General features: G+C 40.3%; 1 protein-coding gene across 1 annotated transcript in view; it reads left to right on the top strand.

Annotated features, from left to right (window-relative positions):
• The first annotated feature begins 357 nt into the window (after window positions 1-357).
• LOC117701857 (dynein axonemal assembly factor 11-like) overlaps window positions 358-23,409 on the top strand; it is a 71,734-nt gene continuing 48,682 nt past the window's right edge. Inside the window, 8 exon segments of the mRNA XM_076706306.1 lie at window positions 358-445; window positions 2,869-3,136; window positions 7,357-7,507; window positions 7,509-7,546; window positions 12,065-12,142; window positions 16,973-17,038; window positions 20,982-21,051; window positions 22,042-22,137. Of these exon segments, the coding sequence (XP_076562421.1) occupies window positions 358-445; window positions 2,869-3,136; window positions 7,357-7,507; window positions 7,509-7,546; window positions 12,065-12,142; window positions 16,973-17,038; window positions 20,982-21,051; window positions 22,042-22,137 (855 nt within the window).

Genomic DNA, 23,409 nt, shown 5'->3' with positions numbered 1-23,409 from the left:
AATCTGTTGCAAGAGCCAAGGTCTGCAGCATTTCTAGTTAGTGTGTGCGCCACTGACCTTGGTAGCACACAGCGCAGTGCTACTAACAGTCTCATTCTGTGAGCGCAGGCTTTCTGGGGGAATTTTACTCATCTCTAGATAGATGTGATTGTCCTATAGGATCTCAATTGAAGCCCTGAGGCAAGCTCAGTTGCTTTTCTCTGCAGTGACCCATGCACAGTTTATCATCAGTAAGCACAGACACACGCAGTTATCACTAGTAAAGTATGGGCACATGCACAGATTACCAACAGTAAGTATGGACCCATGTACAGTTATCACTAAGCATGAATTTATGCACAGGAATCATCACTAAGCATGAACACACTGCTGTCCCAGATGCGGGGGACCCTGCCTGGAGGAAAGTCAGAAAATGCTAAAGCTTTCATTGCCCTTGCTGCTCTAGGCAAGCTTAGAAGGCCTTTTTGAACTTGGAGAAAATGTAACCCAATTTTTGGACAATGTCTACCAGGAATCTTCAATCTCTAGTTTGGAAGGCAATAGAGAAATCTTTTGTCCTGCTCTTAAAGTAGTATATCTGAGTAAATAACATTTTAAAACATTTATAAAGAATTTATAAATCAAATAGGCAAATGTGCTCCAGATATAGCCAAGAACAACACCTTGCTTCCCAGTGTTTATCAAACTCCTAGGCTAAAGGATTCTATTTAGCCAGAATCCCTCAGTCCAATCCAACAACGTCTAGTCCATATTTACATTAATATTTTATGATCTCCTTTACATAAATATACTAATATTTATGTGAAAATTTACATAATCTTGTTACAGGGATTGATTTTATTTATGCCATGATTTTATTCAGTCTTTCAACTTGATTAGTCCTTAAACTCTAGCACAAACTGAGTCACCTTTGGAAAGTGTACCACAGCTGCTTCTTTACCTTAAGTAATAGCTTCAGCTAAAGGTGAACTTATTAAACACGGCCTCAGTCTTCATGGAAGGATGCTAGAAAAAAGAGTCTCTGAAAAGCCTGGCACTCTTCTAATATATTTCAATAAATAGCCTGGATATTTCTCAAGATATCCATTATGATGCTTCACTTTAAAGATATGTTTCCAAGCTAAATACTAGATGAAAGCCAGAAATAAATACATCTTAAAATTAAAGCTAGTGAAAGTCAAATATCTAACTAATAATGTTTTTCTTTTTTACTTTGGCTGCCAGGATGCTCAAAACTAAACCTACAGCTTCTGCATAGTAGCTGCACGAGTCTCATGAAAACCTGTTTCCTAATCTCTTTGTTAGCATTTTGATTTGTAATATGACTTATTCCCAGTAGTTGGAAATTTTACACTTCACTAAATTTGTATCTCATTAAATGTACTCTATAGTATCCTGTTTCAGCGGATTAACGTAAGTTTAGTGCCTTAAAACAAGGCAAATTTACTTTAGTGTTCTGAAAGTCAGAGGTCAGGAGTGGTTCCCTGGGCAGAAATCTAGGTATTGGCAGGGATATTAGTCATGGAGGGTGGGAGGGAGGAGGCATAGACAGACCTGTGCCTTGCTGTTTGCCACCTCTAGAGGGCACCCGTACCTTTGTGTTTATGGCCACTTCCTGGATTTTCAACATCCCCAGTCTTCACCTTCTTCTCCAACTCTGAAGCTTGTGCCTGAGCTCCCAACTTTCTTACTTATAGGCTCTTTGTAACTCGATGGGAAGCTCTCTGCTCATCAAACATTCTTAACTATATCAATCTAAGTCCCTTAGACCGGATGAGGTGACATTCACAATGCCTGGATCACAGGCACCAAGGACTTGTTGGTCAAGATCATCAATCTAAACCCCCTACCTCTTTCTGTGAGATGGGGCTGGGCTGATAGATCATTTTATACTGGAAGTTTTGACATTTTGCAGTTTAGTTAGCATTTTTGTTTTTCTCTTTTGCTTATATGTATTTGAGGGGGAATGTATGTATGCATTTGTGTTTTCATGTCAGGGCACATGTGTGTGTGTGTGTGTGTGTGTGTGTGTGTGTGTGTGTGTGTATGCAGATACAGGTCAGATGACTAATCCAAGTGTTATTCCTCCTCAAGATCACCTTGTGTGTTTTTGTTGTTTGTTTCTATTCAGGGTCTGTTACTGGGACCTGGGTCTCACCAATTAAGGTAGGCTGGCTGGCCTAAGAGCTCCAGAGTCTACCTGTCTTCAGCTCCACTGTGCTGGATACAAAGGGTAGAACACAGTCTTCATGTTTGTGCAGGAAGAACTTTATTAACACAGCCATCTTCTCACCCTCTAATTTACGCTTTAATTTGGAAAAATTATATAACTATCATGTAAACACTGTCTATACCAATGGATACTTTGTTAATGTAGCCAAGGGTGGCACAGGAGCCGACTTGGGTCGGAGCTCCTTGTGTAAAGTTCTTTCCAAGAAGAGGCTTAGAGAATACTATTGTTTTGGGAGTTGTGATTTGATTTAAGCACCAACAACTTAACATAGTGAGCAGTTATAAAATTAATAGAAATATTTTGAGAGCTTGTCATTAATTATTTTGACAGAAGACCTACTGATTTCCAGTAAGGGTGCTTTGTAAACTATATGACTTGTGTGAAATAAGCATTGGTTTAGACCAATATTTCTGATTTCTCATTAATTACTTTAATTCTTTGTTGCTAAGACATTATTATTTCTAATTTAAAACTACATTAATCAAAATTACCTTGGGGACAATCCTTCTTCCTTTCTTTACTTGTTCCCCTTCTGTTTTCCTTCTTTGCAAGCTGACATAGTGTGGCCTTGTAGTCCCCGCCTCCTGCCTCAGCCACCTGAGTGCTAGTGTTATAGGCATGCATCACCTTGTTAGCTGAACTGAATAATTGTACTGTCTGTTGTTTTTTGTTTAAGTGGCTGGATGGCAAAGAAATAGAGCGTTCCGAAAGGATCCAGGCATTGCAGAACTATGCCGCAGTTGAACAGCAAGTCAGAGAGCAGGAAAAAGCTTACTGCCTCAGACGAGCCAAAGAGAAAGAGGAAGCTCAGAGGAAACTTGAAGAAGAAAATAAAAGTGAAGACAAGAAGAAGAGCAGCCCAGGCTTTGATGGGCGTTGGTACACAGACATCCACACTGCTTGGTGCGTCCATCAGTGATTTGCATTCTTGTTAACTCCCATTTAAACACCAGCAGTGTTTCCTCCCCAATGTTTTCACAGCATCAGTTGTGTTCCAGGACATAACATCACAGTGAGCTTGGCTGGGATGGATATGAATATCCCATGATGATGATTCTTGAAGAATTTCTTCCTTTAGAAAAATTGCTTTTTCTAACTATCAACTGGCATTTGCATCTGAAATTATCCAGAGAAATCTCTCTAAACATGTACAGAAAAGATGAATTAACAGGTGTAGCTTGATTTCAAAGGCAGGAATAGTTTTAAAAAGTTAAATGCAAATCATACAATAATAAAATGAATAATTCTGATTGCATCATGAAACATTCTATTTTGTGAGTTACATAGTGAAATGTTTTTTAATGTGATTAATAACCCTCTAATTCATCTTTTATGAATCTAATTTTTCACAGTATTTATTTTAAGTGAATCACAACTATAGTCACTTGAGTTGATTCTATATACTTTTAAATATTTACATAATATATTTCTTATTGAGAAAACAATAATTAAAAATATTTCAGATGTATACAAGTGTTTAATAAACAATTAAGCAAGAAGCTATTGTTCCCCACCCAGACAGAATAAGTGACAGTCATTTGTATGCTTGCAGTAGATCTTTTAGAAATAATGAACTGTCAAAGGAAATGCTAGAAGCTTGTTGTGTACCCTTGTGTTGTGTTCCCCTTGTCACCCTCAGTGGTGTCTGCTACCCTGAAGTCTGCATGTAGTCGACATATATCTTACTGTGGCCAGGGATGGTGGCTCACTCTTTTTACACCAGCATTTGGGAAGCAAGAGGCAGGAAGTCTCTGTGAGTCCAGGCCAGCCAGAGCTATCTAGGGACATCTGCCTATAGATACCTTAATGTAGTAAAACTTATTGTTGTACTTCTTGTCTTGCTTGTGAAAACCTTCATGACATTCCATCTGTGGATTTAGACTCAGCTCTCTCAATGATGTAGGCTAGGGTATCTGATCTATTACTGAGTCATTGGCTTAGTTGGGGAGGGAAAAAGAAGCAGCCCCATCCCCCAAGGTTTTAGGAAAAAAACCATTGAGATTCACAGGCTACAGGAAGGGGAGATGAGCATCTTCCCTCTCAGCTTTGTGAAGAGTGGGAAAGATGCCTTAGTGAGTTGCAGCAGCTGGAGGACAGGGATCATGAGAGGGGTAGTGCCAGCATTTCACATGGTGACTATCTGGGACTATCTCACAGGCTAAGTGCCGATGTTAGGAGGAACCAGGCTTGAGGTATCTTAAAGGGATACTACCCAAGAGAGCAGCCTCAAAAGAAACTGTGGCCTGAATTGGCAGTGTCAGAAGCTCAGGAGTTATCCCAGAAAGATCAACTAACCATGTTGACCACCCCAGAAGGGAGCAATGTAGCATTGTCTGGACAGAAAGGCAGTACTAGCAAGGTTGCAGGAGCAGTGGTCACATGGCTGATACTCACCTACTTCTCCTACCTGTCCTCTCAGGACAAACATAAGGCTGGAGAATTCAACCAGGCACAATGGTGGGCACAGAGATAAAAAGCAGATGAGGCAGGAGAGTGAGAGTAGACTGCACATGTCTCCCAGGCAAAACCCAACTGTGAGATGGACCAGAGCAGATTGGAACTTGGACAAGGAATAAGGAGCTTCAGCTTAGATGTAAGTCTTGAGTTTTGTTTAAACTTTAGACCTTTTAAGGCCTGGACTTGAGTCTTAGCTGAAATGAAATTATTCTCAAGCGATGGCTATGTGATTGTGGATTCTGTTGGTGAGTTGGCCGGGGGAGCGGGGAGAAAGAGAATGAGTTTAAAGAAATGATTAAGAGGAGATTCTAGTCATTCCCCAGAGAGCTCAGACATTTCATCACTAGCTACGTACATTTAGATTCAGTCAGGTTTTGAAGACTTAAGTTACTTAGCCAATGCTTCTGCTGGTCTTTATTTTCTAAAGTCTTTTTTAATATATTTTTATTTATTGAAAATTTCATGTAATGTATTTTGATGATAGTCCTTCCTCTTCTCCAACCCCTCCCATACCTTTCCATCTCCCTACCCATCTACTCCATAATCTCTCTCTTTCTTAAAAAACAAGACCAAAAACAGTTCTCTCTTACTTGCTCTCTCTCTCAAACACACACACACACACACACACACACACACACACACACACACACACACACACTTCATGCCATACTATACTATATCACACCATGGAATCTGATTTGGGTTGATCAACTACTTCTAGACGTGGGGCCCACACTGGAGTGTGATTGATATACTTTAGCTCTACAGCAAAGAACTCCTTTCAGTGATTTGCATTATTTTATTCATTGACACTCCATTGGAAAAAACTGCAATAGCTTCTTAATTAGGGGTGGAACTTGTCACCCACTTCCTCTTTTCTAGTGCTGAAATTTTGTCTGGCTTGAATCTGGGCAGGTATTGTACATAACTTGCTGTCACAGTTGCTATGAGTTCATGTGTTTATCAGTCTTTTCATGAATCGAAGACACTGTTTCCTTGGAGATGTTTCCTTGGAGATTTCCAGAGATCCCTCTGGCCCTTTAAATCTTTCTGTCTCCTCCTCCTCCTCCTCCTCCATATTGCTCCCTTAGCCTTTAGGGGAGGGGCCTGATAAGACATTCCATTTACAGCCGAGGGCTCCAACATCTCTCACTCTCTGTATATCATCCAGTTCTGGGCCCCAGTATAAATTACCATCTGCTGCAAGAAGAGGCATCCTTGAAGTTGGGCGAACAATGCATCCATCCATGGATATAGCTATATTCCACTAAGAGTCATCTATTGCTATTTTCATTTGGCAGAACAGTTCTATTAGTTTTTCATAGGCAGAGGTTTTGAACCATTTTTAAATGTTAGATCGTAAAAGGTGAAAGTAAGCCAACTTTATAGGGAAAATTTTACATAAGGCTGGAGCTAATTATTCCAGTGGTAATCCAGCAGAAGAATATTGTAGACTTACTAGTCCCCCATAGGTTAATGTTTCTGTACCATAAAGAACTTTGGCTGTAGGATGAAGTCCATTTTCCAGCTGTTTTCATGATTTTATTCATTAAAATACACAGTTGTTTATAGCATGTTAAAAAAAAAAAACAAGCAGAACATTTTCGTATGCTCTGCCCATAGTATCTGAATTTCAGTGTTTTTGTCCAATCAATGCCTTTATAAAAATAGCATTCTTTTTGAAGATCAACTAAATAAGTATTTTTTGGTAATGACCTCCAATGATCTCCAAATATACAGTGATCTAATATATACTGAGTTATTTTTTAATATACTTAGCTTCAGATATGTTTACAATGAATGCGTATTCTAGGGAGTGATGAGGGGAGAGAGGCTTCCCCAGTGCTTATGGTTCACTGCTATTATGTCCTCTCTACTAGAACAGAACCATGCCCTGAAAGTGACCTCATGGTCTGTCTTGCCCAGGAATCTGGCTCAGTAAGTTTCTTAAATTCATGCCAAACAAATGCTGAATAGTTTATAAAACACTCATTCAATTACATAGAGAGATCATTTCATTCCCAGACAATACACAAAACTGGGTAAATGAGAGAACAGAGAACTGCTACCATACAAAGTAGCATAATCAGAAGTTAACCATGAAAAATGAAGTGGAGGCCATGCCCCGGAAAGGCTCATGTCTCTGAAGAGCATTTAGAGGGAGAAATTCTTGAAGAACATTGAAATAAAATGATCAAATTGTCAATTAGAGCCAGAACTCGATCGAAGCAGTAGAGAGAGAAGATCTGATAGGAGATGATTGAATTTGGGGGAAATTTCAAAGGTCCAGTGATCTCTATGCTCATCTGATCACCTGTACCTCCTGCAAGATTCCGCATGGACCCATGGACTACTCTCTATATCTGCAAATAGACTGATGAGAGATCAGAAATCAAAGCTTCCCAAGTAACCTATATCAACTAGGCATATAAACGTTTAGACTGGGTATTGTGATACTTTAAAGAAAAAAAATACTGAGGGTCTGCCTTGGTTCTGGGGCAATAATTTCCTTCATCTTAGTTCATGTGACCTCCCAATGACATTTGTCATTCACAGGTATGAAGTTAACATAGGAAAGCATAAGGCACTTAAGAAGAAGCATTAGTGATAAAACCCCTATGTTCATTCTTGGTCTTACATGCTCTGGGTCTGTTTGCTCTGCCCAGCTCATCTGCCATGGAGAACCAAGACCATCTCCAGGTACCAGAAACACAAGAACAACACAACACAAAGACATCGGATGAAATTGAAGATGATCTGGCATTCTGGAATAAGCCGTCTTTGTTCACCCCTGAATCTCGACTGGAAACTCTCAGGACACGTGGAAAAACAACGTAAAGCCCAAGATAAGTTAAGGTATTCAGTTTTCCTATGACTGAATGAGTCACTCTCCTGTGGACTGTAGGTTCTCTCCATTGTACATGCTTTACCTATTGTCTGTGCCAAACCATTATTAACCATTCTGTATGAATCTTCCCTTTCCAAATACAGCTTTCTGTTGAATTTTATTGACTAACTTCATTAATATAAAAATACAAGTTTAGAACACCATGGATTATGATATTTGAGATAGAGTTTTGTTTTCTTTTAGCCACTTTACATACTAGAAATAGTATGGCCTAGGTATAGTGGAAATTAATAAAACTCCTGGGCTGAGGCTTCTACCCTGCCTTGATCATTGAGTTAGCAAATGAAAGACATGTACATGGCCTTTTTATTTTCAACATGCCTTAAGTAGCACAAAAGCTGGGCAGCTCCCTCCAAGCTGTTAGAATCTATTTCCCTATCAATAACCCCAAGTTATTACTTACGATTTACTATGTTCCATCTGGGCTGCTCTTAACTCTGACTGGGCAGCCCTTGGGGCCATGTTCTCTTGACCCTTATCTCATGGTGGCTTCCTTCTCCTCCTCTTCTTCCTTTTCCTCCTCCTCCTCCTTCTCCTCTTCCTCCTCCTCCTGGTCTTCCTCTACCCAAGCTCCTGAAACCTCAACCCTACCTATGTCTCTTCTGCCCAGCTATTGGCTGTTGGCATCTTTATTCACCAATCACAATTAACTGGGGCTAGGGTCACTCAGTGCCTTAAGTGCAGACTCTCTCATCTTTGGAGTAACCAGTTTTGGGGGCCCCCAAATTAGCATTAGAGTTCAGACAGCATTAGGCCAACCCACTATACCTAGGTTAGAAGTACAACTTAAGGCTCAAAGGAAAAGATTATTCTGTGGGATGAATGAACATCTTGAGTCTGTTTTGTTAATGGGTGAAATGAAGAATTAAAATTAGTTTTACCAAGCTTTTTCTTCTCATGGTACAACTTTCCTGGACATTTCACAGTACAATGCAGTTTCGATGCAATTTCACCATGTGTTAATTTCTAGGATCCCTAAGCAATGCTTTTGTCAACTGCACCTTTACAGAAATAGGCTCTATTTCTTTCCATTCTATGTCAAGACTGAAATCTAGTATACAAAATATATCCACTGACAGGAATACTTACAATTTGTGAACTTGAGAATGTCAGTCATCAATTAGCTCTGAAATGGTTGTCTATATGGCAATGAGATGAATAAAAAAAAATATGTTTTCTATGATCATCAATGGAAAGCAAGAAACTGAGTAGAAAACCTAAAAGTCTCTACCATTCCCATAAAATGTTCTTCAGTAATTAGAGAGAGAGAAATGCAAAGTGTAGTGATTTGGTCAAGGCCACATAGTGCCTTGAGATGACCAGGAGAGCAGCCTTAGAAAATGAACAATCATATCCTGACACACCACCACTCTGTGATGCTTGCAAGTAGGACATAGAACTGGTCCTACTCTGTTAAGCAAAACACATCACCCATTTGACCACTCCACTGTGGGTTGGTTGTTTGTTTGTTTTGATAAAATCAGATGAGCCAATAAACATGAAGGTTCTATACAGATTTAAGAGCCCTTTGAAATATAAATTTGGTGTATTTGTAGACTTACAGTTTTCCTAACATGTGTATATGTTCCTGAATATGTATTGTTTGTGTTTATACATGTGTTTAATATGTTTATATAGTATAAGTAACTTATACTAAGCCTAGAACAAGAAGCAAGTTATTTTTCCTTAACACCTTAAAAGAACAGCTGAGTTGCATGGAGTCTTAGTTGTGCTGTTTAGCCTGCCTTTGTGTATGCAATAGTTATTTTATTAGCTGGGAGAAAGCAGTAACAAAGGCCAGTCTTTTGTCCTATGTGTACTCTTGTCCACACTGAGAATAGTGAAGCTCTGTGTTTCCAGATCACTTTACTGTCCTAAGTCACTAAAATAGCTTGATCAGATCGCGAGGCTCAGTTTTGTTTTAGATTGAAACAATAAAGTTAACTAACACAAAATCCCTATTTAAAAAGACAGTAGATATTCAAGGTAGATGGTTGCCTATGGTTATATCATCCTTCCTTGTGTCCACATCTTCCTATTCACATGTTCAAATGTTATCTGCAGTAAAGAAAAACATGTGCTGACTTTTTGCTTTGTATAATCCATTTTCCTCAATTTCACCTCTGCCACCATTCAGCATGGTAAGAATGAACAAACTTGGTTTGCTAGCACCATGCTTTCTCCTCTCCCTGTAACGGTGTAAATCACTTCTCTTTTTTCATATTTATTTATTTATTTATTTATTTATTGAATATTTTATTTACATTTCAGATGCCATCCCCTTTCTCCACTCCCCCCCCCCGAAAACCCTATCCCATGCTCCCTTTTCCTTTTTGCTTTTATACACTTTTTAAAAATGTTAATCAAAGGCTTTATAAGTTTGGTAATGCTCAATCAGAAGTATAACCCAATACCCAACCTAGATATATCAACTATCTTTGACTGGTGGAGACACGTGAACATCTGCCTCGATATCTCCCCCCCCCCTTTCTCTCTCTCATCACCTAGCTTCTCCTCTCCTTCTCCTCCTCTCCTTACTCCTTCTCTTCTGCTCGGCACTCCTCCCACCTTAGCTCCTCCTACATATCACCCTTCCTGTTAAAATAAAACTTTTCCCTCAAAATATAATTAGAGCATAATTATGCCAATTTTTTTTTTACCAGTGAGGTGCAAGATAGTCCTCATACCCAGTCCATCATTTTGTTGACTAACCAGAACCTCTGTCATCTCTCCTAAATAAACACTTAGTTCTGAACCTGGCTTTTTTCTTGGCTTTAGAATGAATGTCAGCTGAAAACCATCCACTCAAATCTTTTCTCTCAAGGTAAATAGCCAGGATTGGCTAAGAGACTATAAGTTTTCAACCCCATCAGAAATCCAGAATGGCTGAGTTAACTAAAATTATGGGAAGCACAAAGCATAGCTTCTAAAACTTTGCCAATTTATAGAGACCGCTGAACACCTGGACACTGCCTATACTACAAAACATTGGAGCATCTGATCTTCAGCCTTCTGGCCCAGAATCATCTGACAGACCTTAGTGATGGAGGATTATTAAGGGCTGATTACTCTGTCTAGGCAGATATAATCAGTTGACTATTCTGCAAGAGTGTCCTTTTCTGGACAGTAATTTGTCTGTAGAAGGAAAGAGGCAATTCTTGCCTAGTAGCTGTCTCACCACAACTGGAGTAACTCCAAAGATGCTCAATTTCTTCTTAGAATCCAATACAGGAAGCTGTCAGGAGCAGACAGGTCTCTAATCAAAATGAACATTACTACAGACATGTTTGTCATGTCAATTCTGTGGACTTCTGATGTTTTGAAAACCAACTATCCATGTAAGGTAATCTGGACTGTTGTCTGTTAACTCCACTCAGCTATTTCTAAATAAAACATAGAAAACACCCTAACAATAAACTCCAAACCATGGATTTGCTCTAGTCCCTTAACTCACAGGCTAACCATCTCAAATCTGTTAAAAAAGTTAAAGAAGGACTGGGTCTAAGCCTTGTATTCCTAAATGTGTTGTACAGGTACAATGCCTATGAGAGTATCAATATTCATCTCACTTTTATATCAATAAGAAGCTCGTACCAATGAAAACCTTAAATTTGAAATCAAAGTAAATTTGTGCCATTTAAGAAATTATAACTTCATCTGAGTAAATCAACCTCTAGCATAGTTTGTGTTTGATATAATTCATCTGGGACCAGCCTCAGTGGTCCAGTACTTTCCTGGCATGTATGTATCCTTGATTTAATCATCAGCACTATACCAAAAGAAACTAAACTTCAGTGGTATATATTTGCTTGCTAGATACACCATCAACACTTTTCTTCATCAGTGTGTAAAGAAAAAACACATTTTTTAACAGCTGTGAGGTGCGTTCCAATGTTACTTACCACAGCAGAGCCAATCAATCCTCCACTGATAGATAGTCTGAGCAGTTCTGGACGTGCCACTGGAAATGATGCTGTGAGAAGTGTCAGTTTACACATTCCTTATGCACCAGTATTTTTTATTTCCACAGGATAGATTTCACTTGTAGTTCAAAAATGGTAATTTCAACCAAAGCAGAAGCTCCATACACACACGTGGAGAATTGACAGTTATCTGAGTAAACCATGCATAAAATGGACTCATTTAAATATTCATGAGTATTTCATGAAAAGGAATTTACTTCCTCAATCCAAACTCCCTGGCAAATTGTTTTGGTCTTTGGAGATACAAATATAACCATTTAAAACTTGGCTTGGTTTTTAGTGAGGAGTGAAGAATTAAGGGTACAGACTCTCAGTGAGCTGTGAGTATGGTAACAAATGCCTGATTAAATTTCTAAAAGTTTTTATGATTTATGATTAAGTATCTCAAAGTAATACAAAGATGAATTAGTAGTAACGTTTATACTTTTGTTAATTCCCTTGTCTGCCCCTTGGTGTCTCCCATCACCCTCACTAAACCTTAAGTGAAAAGAAAAAGAATGTGAAACCACCCCGGAAATTGATTACAGAAGATGGAAAGGCCCTGAATGTCAACGAAGCCAAGTAAGTGAGGCTAAGTGGAGACACTGCTGGTGGGGTGGCGCTAGTGAACACACACTGCTGTGGCCTCAGCCAGGGGCTTGCTTTGACTAGAATATGTTGACCCCTGTGAAGGAGTTTGACTATAATGTCATTTTGTGCATGACTGAAAGCTAGACATCTCTATTTCTAGTGTACAATTCTCCTGGTTTCTAGAAAACAATTCTGACATATGGAAATCTTAGTTATCTATGCATCCCATGAAATCTTGGCCCATATACAGTTTTATGCCTGAAAACTGTCACTGCGTCATCGTCCTGTTTATGGATTTTTTTTTTTTTTTTGAAACTCTGCCACAAGCAGTCTGGCTGAAAACACTGAGACATTCTCCTTCCCGTCTACATTTTCTCTGGAACCCATCTAGTGAGCATTCAAAAATTCTAGGGAAAGGCATTGCTATAAATACCTCAGTAACAGAGAGAGAAAAAAACCTGAAAATCCTCAAGTCTCATAATACCTGAGGTACTCTGTCTGTCTTTCTCTCTGAAAGCTGAGAATTAGTGAGCATGCCCACAGTGCCTTTTATAATCTCAATACAAATAACAAGCCTATAGGCTAAATCTCATTAGCTTCATTTCATTACTCAAAGCCCATTTATTGCCATCATTTCATTTGCTATGTCATTACCACAACAAAGACAATCTAGAGGCATCCCAGGCATATCTCATCTTCACAGAAAGCATGTTTGGCAGACAGAAGATCGGCTCCTTAGGTCAGCGATATGGTCACATAGTTAAGCTGATGTATCCGACTTGTCCACACTGGCCCAGTTGTCATGATCTCCACAATCGAGGCTCCAGCTTCCCGTCTGATATGCCCCCCCCCTTTCATCCAGCAGACAGGAATGCAGTTCCAGACAGTAGGACAGGTACAGCAGATGAGGTAGTGCATGTGGCAGGAGCCACCTTCACCAAATCTGAAGGTCTTACGGGAAGGCAATCTATCTTCAGCTTCAACAGGGAACGGAGACTTTCAGAGCCTTGTATTCCTGGAGAGAGCACCATTCCTTCTGCCACACTAACTACCCTCCCTTCCCCAAAGCCAGTTCTTTTAAGAAATCTCTGAAGAAATTATTCCTCCTTGCCCTCTAGTCGCTCTAGGCCTTGGACATCCCTCCTCCTTCATGTGCCAGGGCATCTGTCTTTATCAGAATTATATTCCCTTATATTACCCCAATCTCCTTTCCTCCTGTCCCCCTCTGCCATCCACCAGTATCTTCTGGAGCTTAAAGATCCACCAGCAGCATCACCCCCTTCCTCCAGTGCTTTGTATCTGTATTTAGTGACTACAACCAGAGATTCTGCTTCCACCATTGACCACATTCTTCCTCTCAACCAAAGTCTAGTAAAGTTATAGCCCGCAGCAACATGCTGCCTGTCTGACTCCCTTTCCCTAAAATCTCTAGTGTCTTTGGAATGTTCTTAGCTTTCTAAGCCCACTCAGTTCCCAACCACCAGCCCTCTCAGCTCATGTAAGTTCCTAGCACCTGGACCACAATTTCTCTACCTCGTTAACCCCATCCTCTCTGTCCTGGTGACCTTTGACATATTTTTCTCCCTTTGGCTCTAGTAAGATTCTCTTTTCATTCCTCTATTTGCTGCCACGTCCTAAGCCTTAACTTTGTCAACTCACTGAACATCATCTCCAGTGTCTCAGACTCCCTCCACTCCAACAGTCAGGCTCCATCCACACAGGAATCCACTCACTCTATAGTATTGCTTATTGCACTCACACTGTGTATTCATGCTGCTTTGGATTTTATAATCCAAAGCAGAATCCGCAGCTCCCATCTTTCCCCCTGTCCACCATCACCAACCTACAGATCCTGGCATTGTTTAATCTTGAGCATTCCCCTCTGCTCAGTGTGCATGGAGCGAAGCATCCACCTTTACCCACTGCTCCTGATGCAGGTACAAGTACCACAGGTCTCAAGTCACCCATGGTTCTCCTGTACTGTCCTGGCAAACATTCCCTCAGTCACTTTCAGGCAGAGGTCACAGCTCTTCCTCCTCCTCCTCCTCCTCTCCAGCACTGCCTTACGTTCCCATAGACCCAACCAAAGACCTTGTTCCTTACTTCACTGGAGCAACAAAATCAACCAGGCATCTTTTGTTTCCTGTGGTAGACAGCATTCTCCTGCTGTGATGGCTATGCTGTCAAGACTCTGCCCCAGCCTCCTTGCTGGCTCACTATCCAGCTTCTCTAATTATACAACACTTAGCTTCCAGGGTCCCCTGCTCTCTGCATCACTCCTTGCCACTTCACTGGACCAACAGCACCAGCATACAGGCATATTTTAATAACCTTAATCTTAAAGAACAAAACTTTGCTAGTTTCTGTCAACTTCTCCTTCTCTGCCTAAAGCTGCAGCCAAATTTCTTAGCAGTCTTGTCAGTACTCAGTCTTTGACATTTTACTTCATATTTCATCTTGAAGCCACTTCTGAATATTGTATTATCCAAAAATTTCCTTAGTCCCATCATTTGCACAGTGATCATTCATTGCCAGGCCTCAGCTTATTTTACCTTGGGAAATTGGGTGGAACAGAGAGTCCCCTCTCCGTTAAAGCAGGCTTTTGCCCTTCCTATTATGCTTGGCCAGATACTCTGCCTGGCCTCCTATGAGCTTTAGTTTCCTAGCTGTCCTTGTTTTGCCATGTTTTCTGGGCCAGGACATCATCAAATCCGATGGCTTTTCTAAGCACAGAGAAGGAAAGTGGGTACAAAGTCCTCCACCTCTAACCAAACAGCTATTTGCAGTTGATACCTGCTAGGAGAAGGAAAATCAGTTTTCTTCAATGGAGTGGCCCTGGGTGTGTCAACCACACCCCAGGACAGGCCCCGTGCTCAGAAATAGTTAAGCAACATAAAATAGACTCCATGCTTTTATTGCTGTTACTATGGGGTTTTTTTTCTGTTTTGTTTTGAGACAGACAGACAGACAGACAGAGACAGAGACAGAGACAGAGACAGAGACAGAAAGAGAAAGAGAAAGAGAAAGAGAAAGAGAAAGAGAGAAAGAATAGAAAGTTGAGTAGACAAGGGAGGGAGGATCTGGGAGGACTTAGGGGGAGAAAAAAAGATGAAAACATTTAAATGTGGCAAATATAAATACCAAAACAGCTGTAGTGTTCACATTATTCATAACAAGATTGTGCCTCTTCCCTGAGTTCAAGGCTTCTATATTCAATTAGGTAGGTGGCATTAGTTTGTTGACATATATGATTGAAAAAGAATAACTGCTTCCCATCTCTCTACTTTCTCCTCCCCATCCCCTCCCAACATTCTTACCTCCCACTCTCTCCATCTCATTTACAATCATCTACCCATTGGCACTAAAATCCAAACCCCTTGATTCCCAATTCTCCTCTCCCTGGCTTTTATCAATGATCTCCACATACTTTAATTTCAATATTACCAGAGTCCAAGTATTCATCAAGTCCTTCATTTCTATCTTAGGGTGGATCAGTGCTGCCCTTTACCTAGACAGTTACAATGCCCTGATAAGAGTCTCTGTGATTCATGTTTTGCCATGCTCTGTTATTCTCAGCCGAATAAAGAAGTCAATTGGGAAAAGACACAATTTTTTTTTTTTTTTTTTTTTTTTTTTTTTAGAAACTCCTGGAAAGTGCCCATAACATCTTCCTTCGTATCTCCTAATCTTGACGTAAGGGAGGATGGGAAGTGATGTTTTTATTCGGTATAACCACGTACTTCATGGGATTTTATTACTAGAGACAAAGGAGAAATAGTAGGGACCTGAATGGTTATCTTTGACCCAGAACAAACCTCTAAAACTAGTTTTAAATTACATAGAAAGAGAGTTCAAATTAAAAGACCATAGAATTGTGGGCTAAACAATCTAGGCAGATAGGACAGCACATAGAAGAATCCCAAGGGAGAAGGAGTGCATGGCTTGTTTGAGACCCTGTAGAAGCCCTATATGGTTAGATTATTGGGAACAATAGGAGTCCCTGCTGCAGTAGGCCTGCAGTGAAAGCCAAATGTAAAGGTTAATTTGTATTTTCCAAACAATGTAGTATCTACTGTTTAATATTAGATTATACAGATTATAGTTTAGTAAGTTAGTTGCTCAAAATGAAACTGATCAAGTAATTCTGTGGAATACGCTGGTAGCAAAGCAGTTACACTTAGGGCTCAGCCAGGGGATAGAACTGAAGGGTCCGGGGCTTTGACCCTTGCCTATTTGGTTGGGTTCCTGTTCCTCTTCTCCAAACATATCCTCTTCTGTGAACCTCTGTTTCTTTATAAAATAAATGTCATAGATTACTGGCTGTGTCTCAGCTTTTCCCGGGTCGGGAGGGATGGCAATAGGAAAGGAAATGGGGAAAATGTGGCCAGGAGAAAAGGAAGCAAGGATGCTGGGAGTTGAGCATGGTATTTGGAAGCACAGCACACAGAGGCAGCATTTGTGTCCCCAGGAAAAACCCATGCTGAGTTCTAGCAAACGCAAATGAAATGGAAGAGAGCACTTCACCACCAGGTGTCTCCATCTCTGCACCAAAGTGAGTGCTTTGGAGCTTCCTTGAAACCATGTCAACAAAGTCAGAAAGAGTAAATTTATCTATAGGCTTCCTGGGCTTCTTTAAAAAAAAAATTAAATTAGCATAGATGTCTTATTGTCTGATTAGTAAAAATAAGTTTGTCACTGGGGATTTTTATACACCTGTTGTCTTTTATTTTGATTGCATGATGGGGTTATTTTCACAATGTACTAAAGCCACCCTTCTTTCCCTCCACACCCTGACACTGACCCCAAATGAATCCATTTTAGACTTGATTTCTCTTTGAAAGATGATGAGAAACGCAATCAGATCATCCTGGACCTGGCTGTCTACAGGTAAAGCATTTTTATTACACATTCATCTCATGGTCCTCCCATCAGTTCTCTTTCTAAGTAGCAACCCACTGAGTTCTGTAACACAGAAATGGAACTCAGTTTGCTCTTTTGAAGAGATGGAGTGCTAACTGTAAATTTTAAAACAGATTCCTTTTTTATTTTATATGCATAAATGCTTGCCTATCCGAATATAGGTATACCATGTACATGCCTGGTGTCCACAGAGGCCAAAAGAGGGCAGTGGAGTCTCTGGAGCTGGAGTCACAGGCAGTCAAGAGCCATTGTGCTTGAAACCTGAACCTAGGTCCTCTTGTTGCAAGAGCAACAAGCACTCTTAGCCACTGAGCCATCTCCACATCCCTCACTGTCATGTTAAACACACAAAGATGAAAAGGGAAGGTGAATCAATAACCCCAGAGCCCCACGGCTATGAACTCTCAAACCATCCAGAAGGGGTTGAAATGATTCTCAGAGCTGTGCTGCTTTCTGATCCTCATAGCCCAGGATCCCTTTGCTCCATGACTGTTACTCTGACAGTCATCTTTGTTTTACAAAACACTGTGGCATAAGAATGAGCCTTGACATAATTATGCTCTAATTGTATTTAGAGAGAAAAGTTTTATTTTAACAGGAAGGGTGATATGTAGGAGGAGCCAAGGGGGAAGGAGTACTGAGAGGAAGAGAAGGAGTAAGGAGAGGAGAAGATGAAGGAGAGGAGAAGCTAGGTGATGAGAGAGAGAAAGAGAGAGAGAAAAGGGGGGCACGGAGGCAGATGTTCACGTGTCTCCACCAGTCAAAGATAGTTGATATATCTAGGTTGGGTATTGGGTTACACTTTGGATTGAGCAATACCACACTTATAAAGCCTTTGATTAACATTAAAAAAAAATGTATAAAAGCAAAAAGGAAAAGGGGGCATGGGATAGGGGTTTTCTAGGAAGGGGAAATGGAGAAAGGGGATGGCATCTGAAATGTAAATAAAATATCCAATAAAAAAATTCAACAACAACAACAAAAAAAGAATGAGCCTTGAGTGGTGAGCCTTCTCTGCCTCGTTCCATCTTAAAGCCCCTGATCTGGGTCCTCTACTCAGATCCCCACATTATGACTGGTTCTCAGTTGTACTTTATTCTAACAGACAGGCATGACCACATGGCAAGGTGACATGTTTGCCCCTCAAGGTCATGGCAGAGCATTATCACTCTCTTCTAAAGGTCCTGGATTTTGACCTTCAACACTCTGCCTGTATTATCACCCACCCTCCCTGTAACATGAATCTCAAGGTGTCCAGGTAATTCCACCTCATCGCTTGACAGTGTTAGAGTTGGCCCACTGCCCTGATGACTTCTGATCATTGTACCATTCCATTCGTACCCACTTCCTTGTGCCCATGTCATTGTCATTTCAATTTCTCTGTCCTTCAGCCTCTGATGAGATGTCACCTTATGAGAGAGGACCCTGCCCACTGTCTGAGAATGACAGAGCCTGCCTTTACCCAGAACTTCCATCATTCCTTGTCCTTCACTTGCTTTCTGACAAAGTCTAGATTTCCTTGTGTTTTAAAATTCTGACATCAATGTTCTTTGGGCTGTACCTTTCTAGTACCTCAGATAGTAGCCCGTGCCTATTAGGAGGACCACAGATGCAGTGAATGAATGAGTGAATGAATAGCAATAATGGAACCCATGAACATGTCTAAGCATGCTCCAATAAAGGCCAGTGTGTTGTTAATGTCTATTTACATGCTCTGTGTTACATCTGATTTTGCAGTAGCCATGGAAGGTGAGCAAGACAGTTATTCTATAATGATCTAAAAGAAGGCATATTTCAGAGAGTGACTTCTGTCCACATAAACAATAGCTGGAGAAGCCAGGACACAACCGTTCAGGTCCCCTTCCAACTTTACTCTTTTAATTGTGGAAAAAATACATATAACATAAAATGTATTATGTCAAGACATTTTGGAGTATACAATTCAGTAGCACTTGGGAAATTCACAATGCTTTGACAGTGTCACCTCAACCCCATAGCCACCAAGCAGTCTTCGTTTCTTCCTCCTCCTGGCCATCACTAATGTAAGATCTATATCCTTAAATGAGCACACAATCGAGCTTTTATACAGATGGAGTCATGCTCTGACTGTTTTCACTTTCCACAATGACTTCATGGCTTATTACTCCCCCACATGTTAGAATTCCCTTCCTTTATATGGCTACATAATATTTCATGGTGTGGATATTCTACATACTGTTTATTATTATTTTTGTAATTTATGAGTGTTTGTATTCCTTCTACTTTGGCTGTACAGAGTGGTAGTTAATCTTAGATGCTCTCCTTTTTCACACCATGCTCTTGCCCACCATCTACTCCATTCTCTGCCTACTCACGGCTTGCCCCATCCTGCCTTTGAAGGAAACTCCATCTTTCCCTTTCTGGTTTCATCTCTTCTGTTCTTATAGCTCTCTAGCCTCCATTTCTGTTTTCTTTTTCTTTCAAGGGAGGGTTAACTATTCATGGTTCCACCCTTTTCAGTCTGTCTCATATTTTTTAGGTTATTTCTGAAGTTTTAATTGTACTAAAATTCCTTGCTATCTGTGTCAGCACATGAGACTATAGATGAAGTTCAACCCATGCATCATGGATTATCTGGTCTTTGTTCAAAAACACTTACGGAACGTCTCCTCTGCAACAGGCATGACGAGACTGTCACCCACATATTCCAGATACCCATGGCTCTCGTTTATCTATACCCCTGGCAGGGGACACAGGCACTAAGCAGTCAGACTCCTCCTCATGAGTAACCACAGAGGGAGAAAGGCTATGTGTAGAAAAATGAACTAGAAAGAGAGCTCAGGGATACAGAATGCCAGTGTGGGGCTGGTGGTTGACAGCATTGGGTAGCCAGTGAACCTTGTAGACCTGAGCAATGGAAACAGGTAGATGAGAAGTAGTTTGCTCTATAAAGAACTGGTAGAAAAGAAAAAAAAAAAAACAGACAGAGGAACATCTTGAAGGCAGAAGCAGGTAAACACATGAGAAGCGTGAGCATGGTGGAGAACTGTCTTCTTGTTAGTATTTTGACTTAAAAGCTGAAGATATAATACTTAATTAACATGAACAGTCTAAAGGCCACAACTCGCGTGCCTTCAGAGCACTTCAGAGGGCAGGGTGTTTCTTCATCGTTCAGAGAAAGAAACAAGCTGAGAGGAGTTCAGAAATGTGGTCTAATGGCTTGAAGCAGGAATCCGTGGAGTGAATTTCTCAGAAGCCTCTCTGACCCTAAAGCCCACTTGCCCCCTGGATGACCCTCCCTGTCTTCAAATTTGTAATTTTTTGAATCATTGCCCCATTTTCATACATTCAAAATCAGTTTTTAAGATGTAGCTACTTGGCAAACTTATTTTAATGTGTGAAATCTGGAGGGCCTTGGGTGGCTGCCATTCCTGTTCAGTAGCTTGTTCCTTCTGGGGAAAGAAACTGCCCTTCCAGCAGCATTGGTGCCATACAGCTGTGCACCAATGTGCAGGGCATCGGAGGCATCCACAAAAGCAGAGCCCGTGGCTGTTGGCCCAGAGTGTGGTGGATTCAGCATTCCCTGCTGCTGAAATCCTGGGGGCTTAAAATAAAATATTCATGGAAGAACATGACAAGCCATTTTTTCTTTTGCAAACCTCTGGCATTTCAGACCTAATGTATTTTTGGGCTAGGGGCAATCAATGCCAAGTATACTTGTATGTCTAAAAATGAAATTGCTGATATATTGAATTTCCTCTGGACTAGGAGTACTTTAAGGCTAGTATTTAAATGTCTACAGTTTAGTGTGGACATTTAAAACTTTCTCCATCTAAAGTGGTCTTAAAAGCACACTTTCATGTTTTTACTTTTTTGAGCTGAATGGTTTTTTTTTGGACAATTACAAGATGTGGTATGCTTGATTTTGAAGGTACATGGATACCTCTTTAATTGAGGTTGATGTGCAGCCAACCTATGTCCGAGTAATGGTCAAAGGAAAGGTAGGCATACCTGTGGGATATTGCCATTTTAAAAGATAAGTCTTGACCTAAGCCATGTGGTCCCAGTTTTTTTTTCTTTTCTTATTGGATATTTTATTTACATTTCAGATGTGATCCTCTTTCTCCAGTTCCTTCCCACCCAGAAGTCCCCTATCCCATCTCCCCTCCTCCTGCTTCTATGAGAATATGCCCCCACTCAGCCACCCACTCCCACCTCCCCACTTCCACCTCTCCACTCCCACCTCCCCACCCACAAATTCCCCTACACTGGGGCATCCAGCCTTCACTAGACCAAGGACTTCCTCTTCCACCTATGCCCAACAATGCTATCTTCCCCTACATATACAGCTGGTGGTCCCATTTTTTTAAACCTAATTGAAAAAACTAGAAAGCTAGACAATGTGCTGTTTGTTGGGCATGTTCTTTCATACCACAGGATGGTATGCAGTAGACATGGCTGCTACTTCCAGTATCTCAGGAACATGAGTGTCTAAAACCTGCACCTCCTGGGTTGTCGTTTTTAACAAGTTCATCACATAGCTGCAATGTTCAAGTGAATGACTATTCTAAATGGTCACTCCGTTCATTCATGAAAACTCTGGTTTTATCATTTAAAAAAAAAAGATTTTTTTTTTCTGATTCTGATCATGCATTTGGGCTAGCCCAGAGAAACATTAAAATGGAAATATATTGATGCTTTATCTATAAATGATTTTTCCACCCTAGGTGGACACATGAACACTTCACAGATTGTGGCTGGTGAATACTCTTTAGATTGTACATAATACCAGCTAACACAGTTCATGTATATAAAGAGTAGTTTTAGAATATTTTAATATTTTATAATTTTAATTATAATTCTAATAATTTTAATGCATCTAAATGGTTTTCTTAATGTAACATGTGTGTTATGAATTTGTAACAAAAACAGCCTTTGAGGTGGGCTTTTGTAATATGCCTCTATTCCCTACACTTCCTTCTCATTTCCAGCCATTTCAGCTTGCCCTTTCTACAGAGGTCCAGCCTGACAGCAGCTCTGCTAAAAGGTCTCAGACAACAGGACATTTGCTGATCTGCATGCCCAAGGTAGGAAATGGCATTTGGACAAACTTCACATCTGAGTGTGTTGGTTTCTGAAAGAGTGTGATTTGTGGTATCAATGACTTCTGATCAGGGTGACATTACTTGAGAGAAGCAGAAATACTCTCACAACTGCTCACATACAAGGACAAAGGCTCTGAGAAGAAAGTGCTGAGAAGAAACACTGGAGTGTGCCTGGGGCCCAAGGTGACTCATCCTTCTAAACTTGACCAGCTCTGCAGACCAGATTCTAGATAGCTCATCGAGAGATAGATCACATGGTTCTTCTAAGTGAGACCGATCCTGATCATCCTGTCTACTGCCTGGAAGTCTAGCTGGCCTGGGTGCCCTAAAGATACTGGATTTCTAAGCATTCAGCTTAATAGTTTTGTAACTTTTGGAAACTTACCAATACCTCTAGGCTTCTAGGTTTTATAATTTTTAAGAATTGTAAATGTGAACAGAACTCACAATATTGATAGCATTCCATGATATTAATAATATAATTTTTATAATTCAATATACATATTAATTTTCCTCAAACTTTATTCATTTGGAGGAAAACAGTTGATTCACTTTTTGTACTTTCATATGGTATTGGGTGATGTTGATTCTGTTCAGAATATTTATTGAATATCTCTCTACTATCGGCTGCTGGCTTAAAGATGAATATGAAACTTTAGATCTTTACTGATTCTAATGGGGAGACATGGTTATAAGTATATAACTTTGCCACAGTGTGAGAAGAATTCATGGAAACATGTGGTAGAAAAATTGGGGTTACATGAATAGTTTGATACAGAAGAGGTGAGTGACCAATTTTGAAAGGACAATTGACTGTGGTTCATGGAATACAGAACAAGTAAATATCAAGAAGACAAGAAGACAGTATGGGACTGGAAAGCAAGTCTCTGTGTCTGCAGCAGAGGACAAATGTCAGAGAGTAGAAGACCAGAAGGCATACAGAAGAGAATACATCACTGACCTCAGACTCTTGATGTAATTCTTTATTGTGGATACATTTGAAAAACCAGAGGCAGCTCCTCGATAAATCCAGGTTGAATAACATTTCCACCTTGATTTTATTCTTCAACATGATGGGTACATACTAGCATTCAGCCAGATACTGCTCTAGGTACTAAATAAACTAAGAGAATACAAACAAACAAAGATTATTTTAGATTGAGCTCAGCCCTGTGCTGAAGATATGTGAGAGAATAAGATTAAGAGGTTTGACTGAAGGCATGTGACTAGTCCTTTTAGATGGAAGGATCAAGA

The sequence above is a fragment of the Arvicanthis niloticus genome, unplaced genomic scaffold, assembly GCF_011762505.2.
Source record: "Arvicanthis niloticus isolate mArvNil1 unplaced genomic scaffold, mArvNil1.pat.X pat_scaffold_282_arrow_ctg1, whole genome shotgun sequence".
NCBI classification, from domain to species: domain Eukaryota; kingdom Metazoa; phylum Chordata; class Mammalia; order Rodentia; family Muridae; genus Arvicanthis; species Arvicanthis niloticus.
This window is presented reverse-complemented; position numbering and strand designations above follow the sequence as displayed.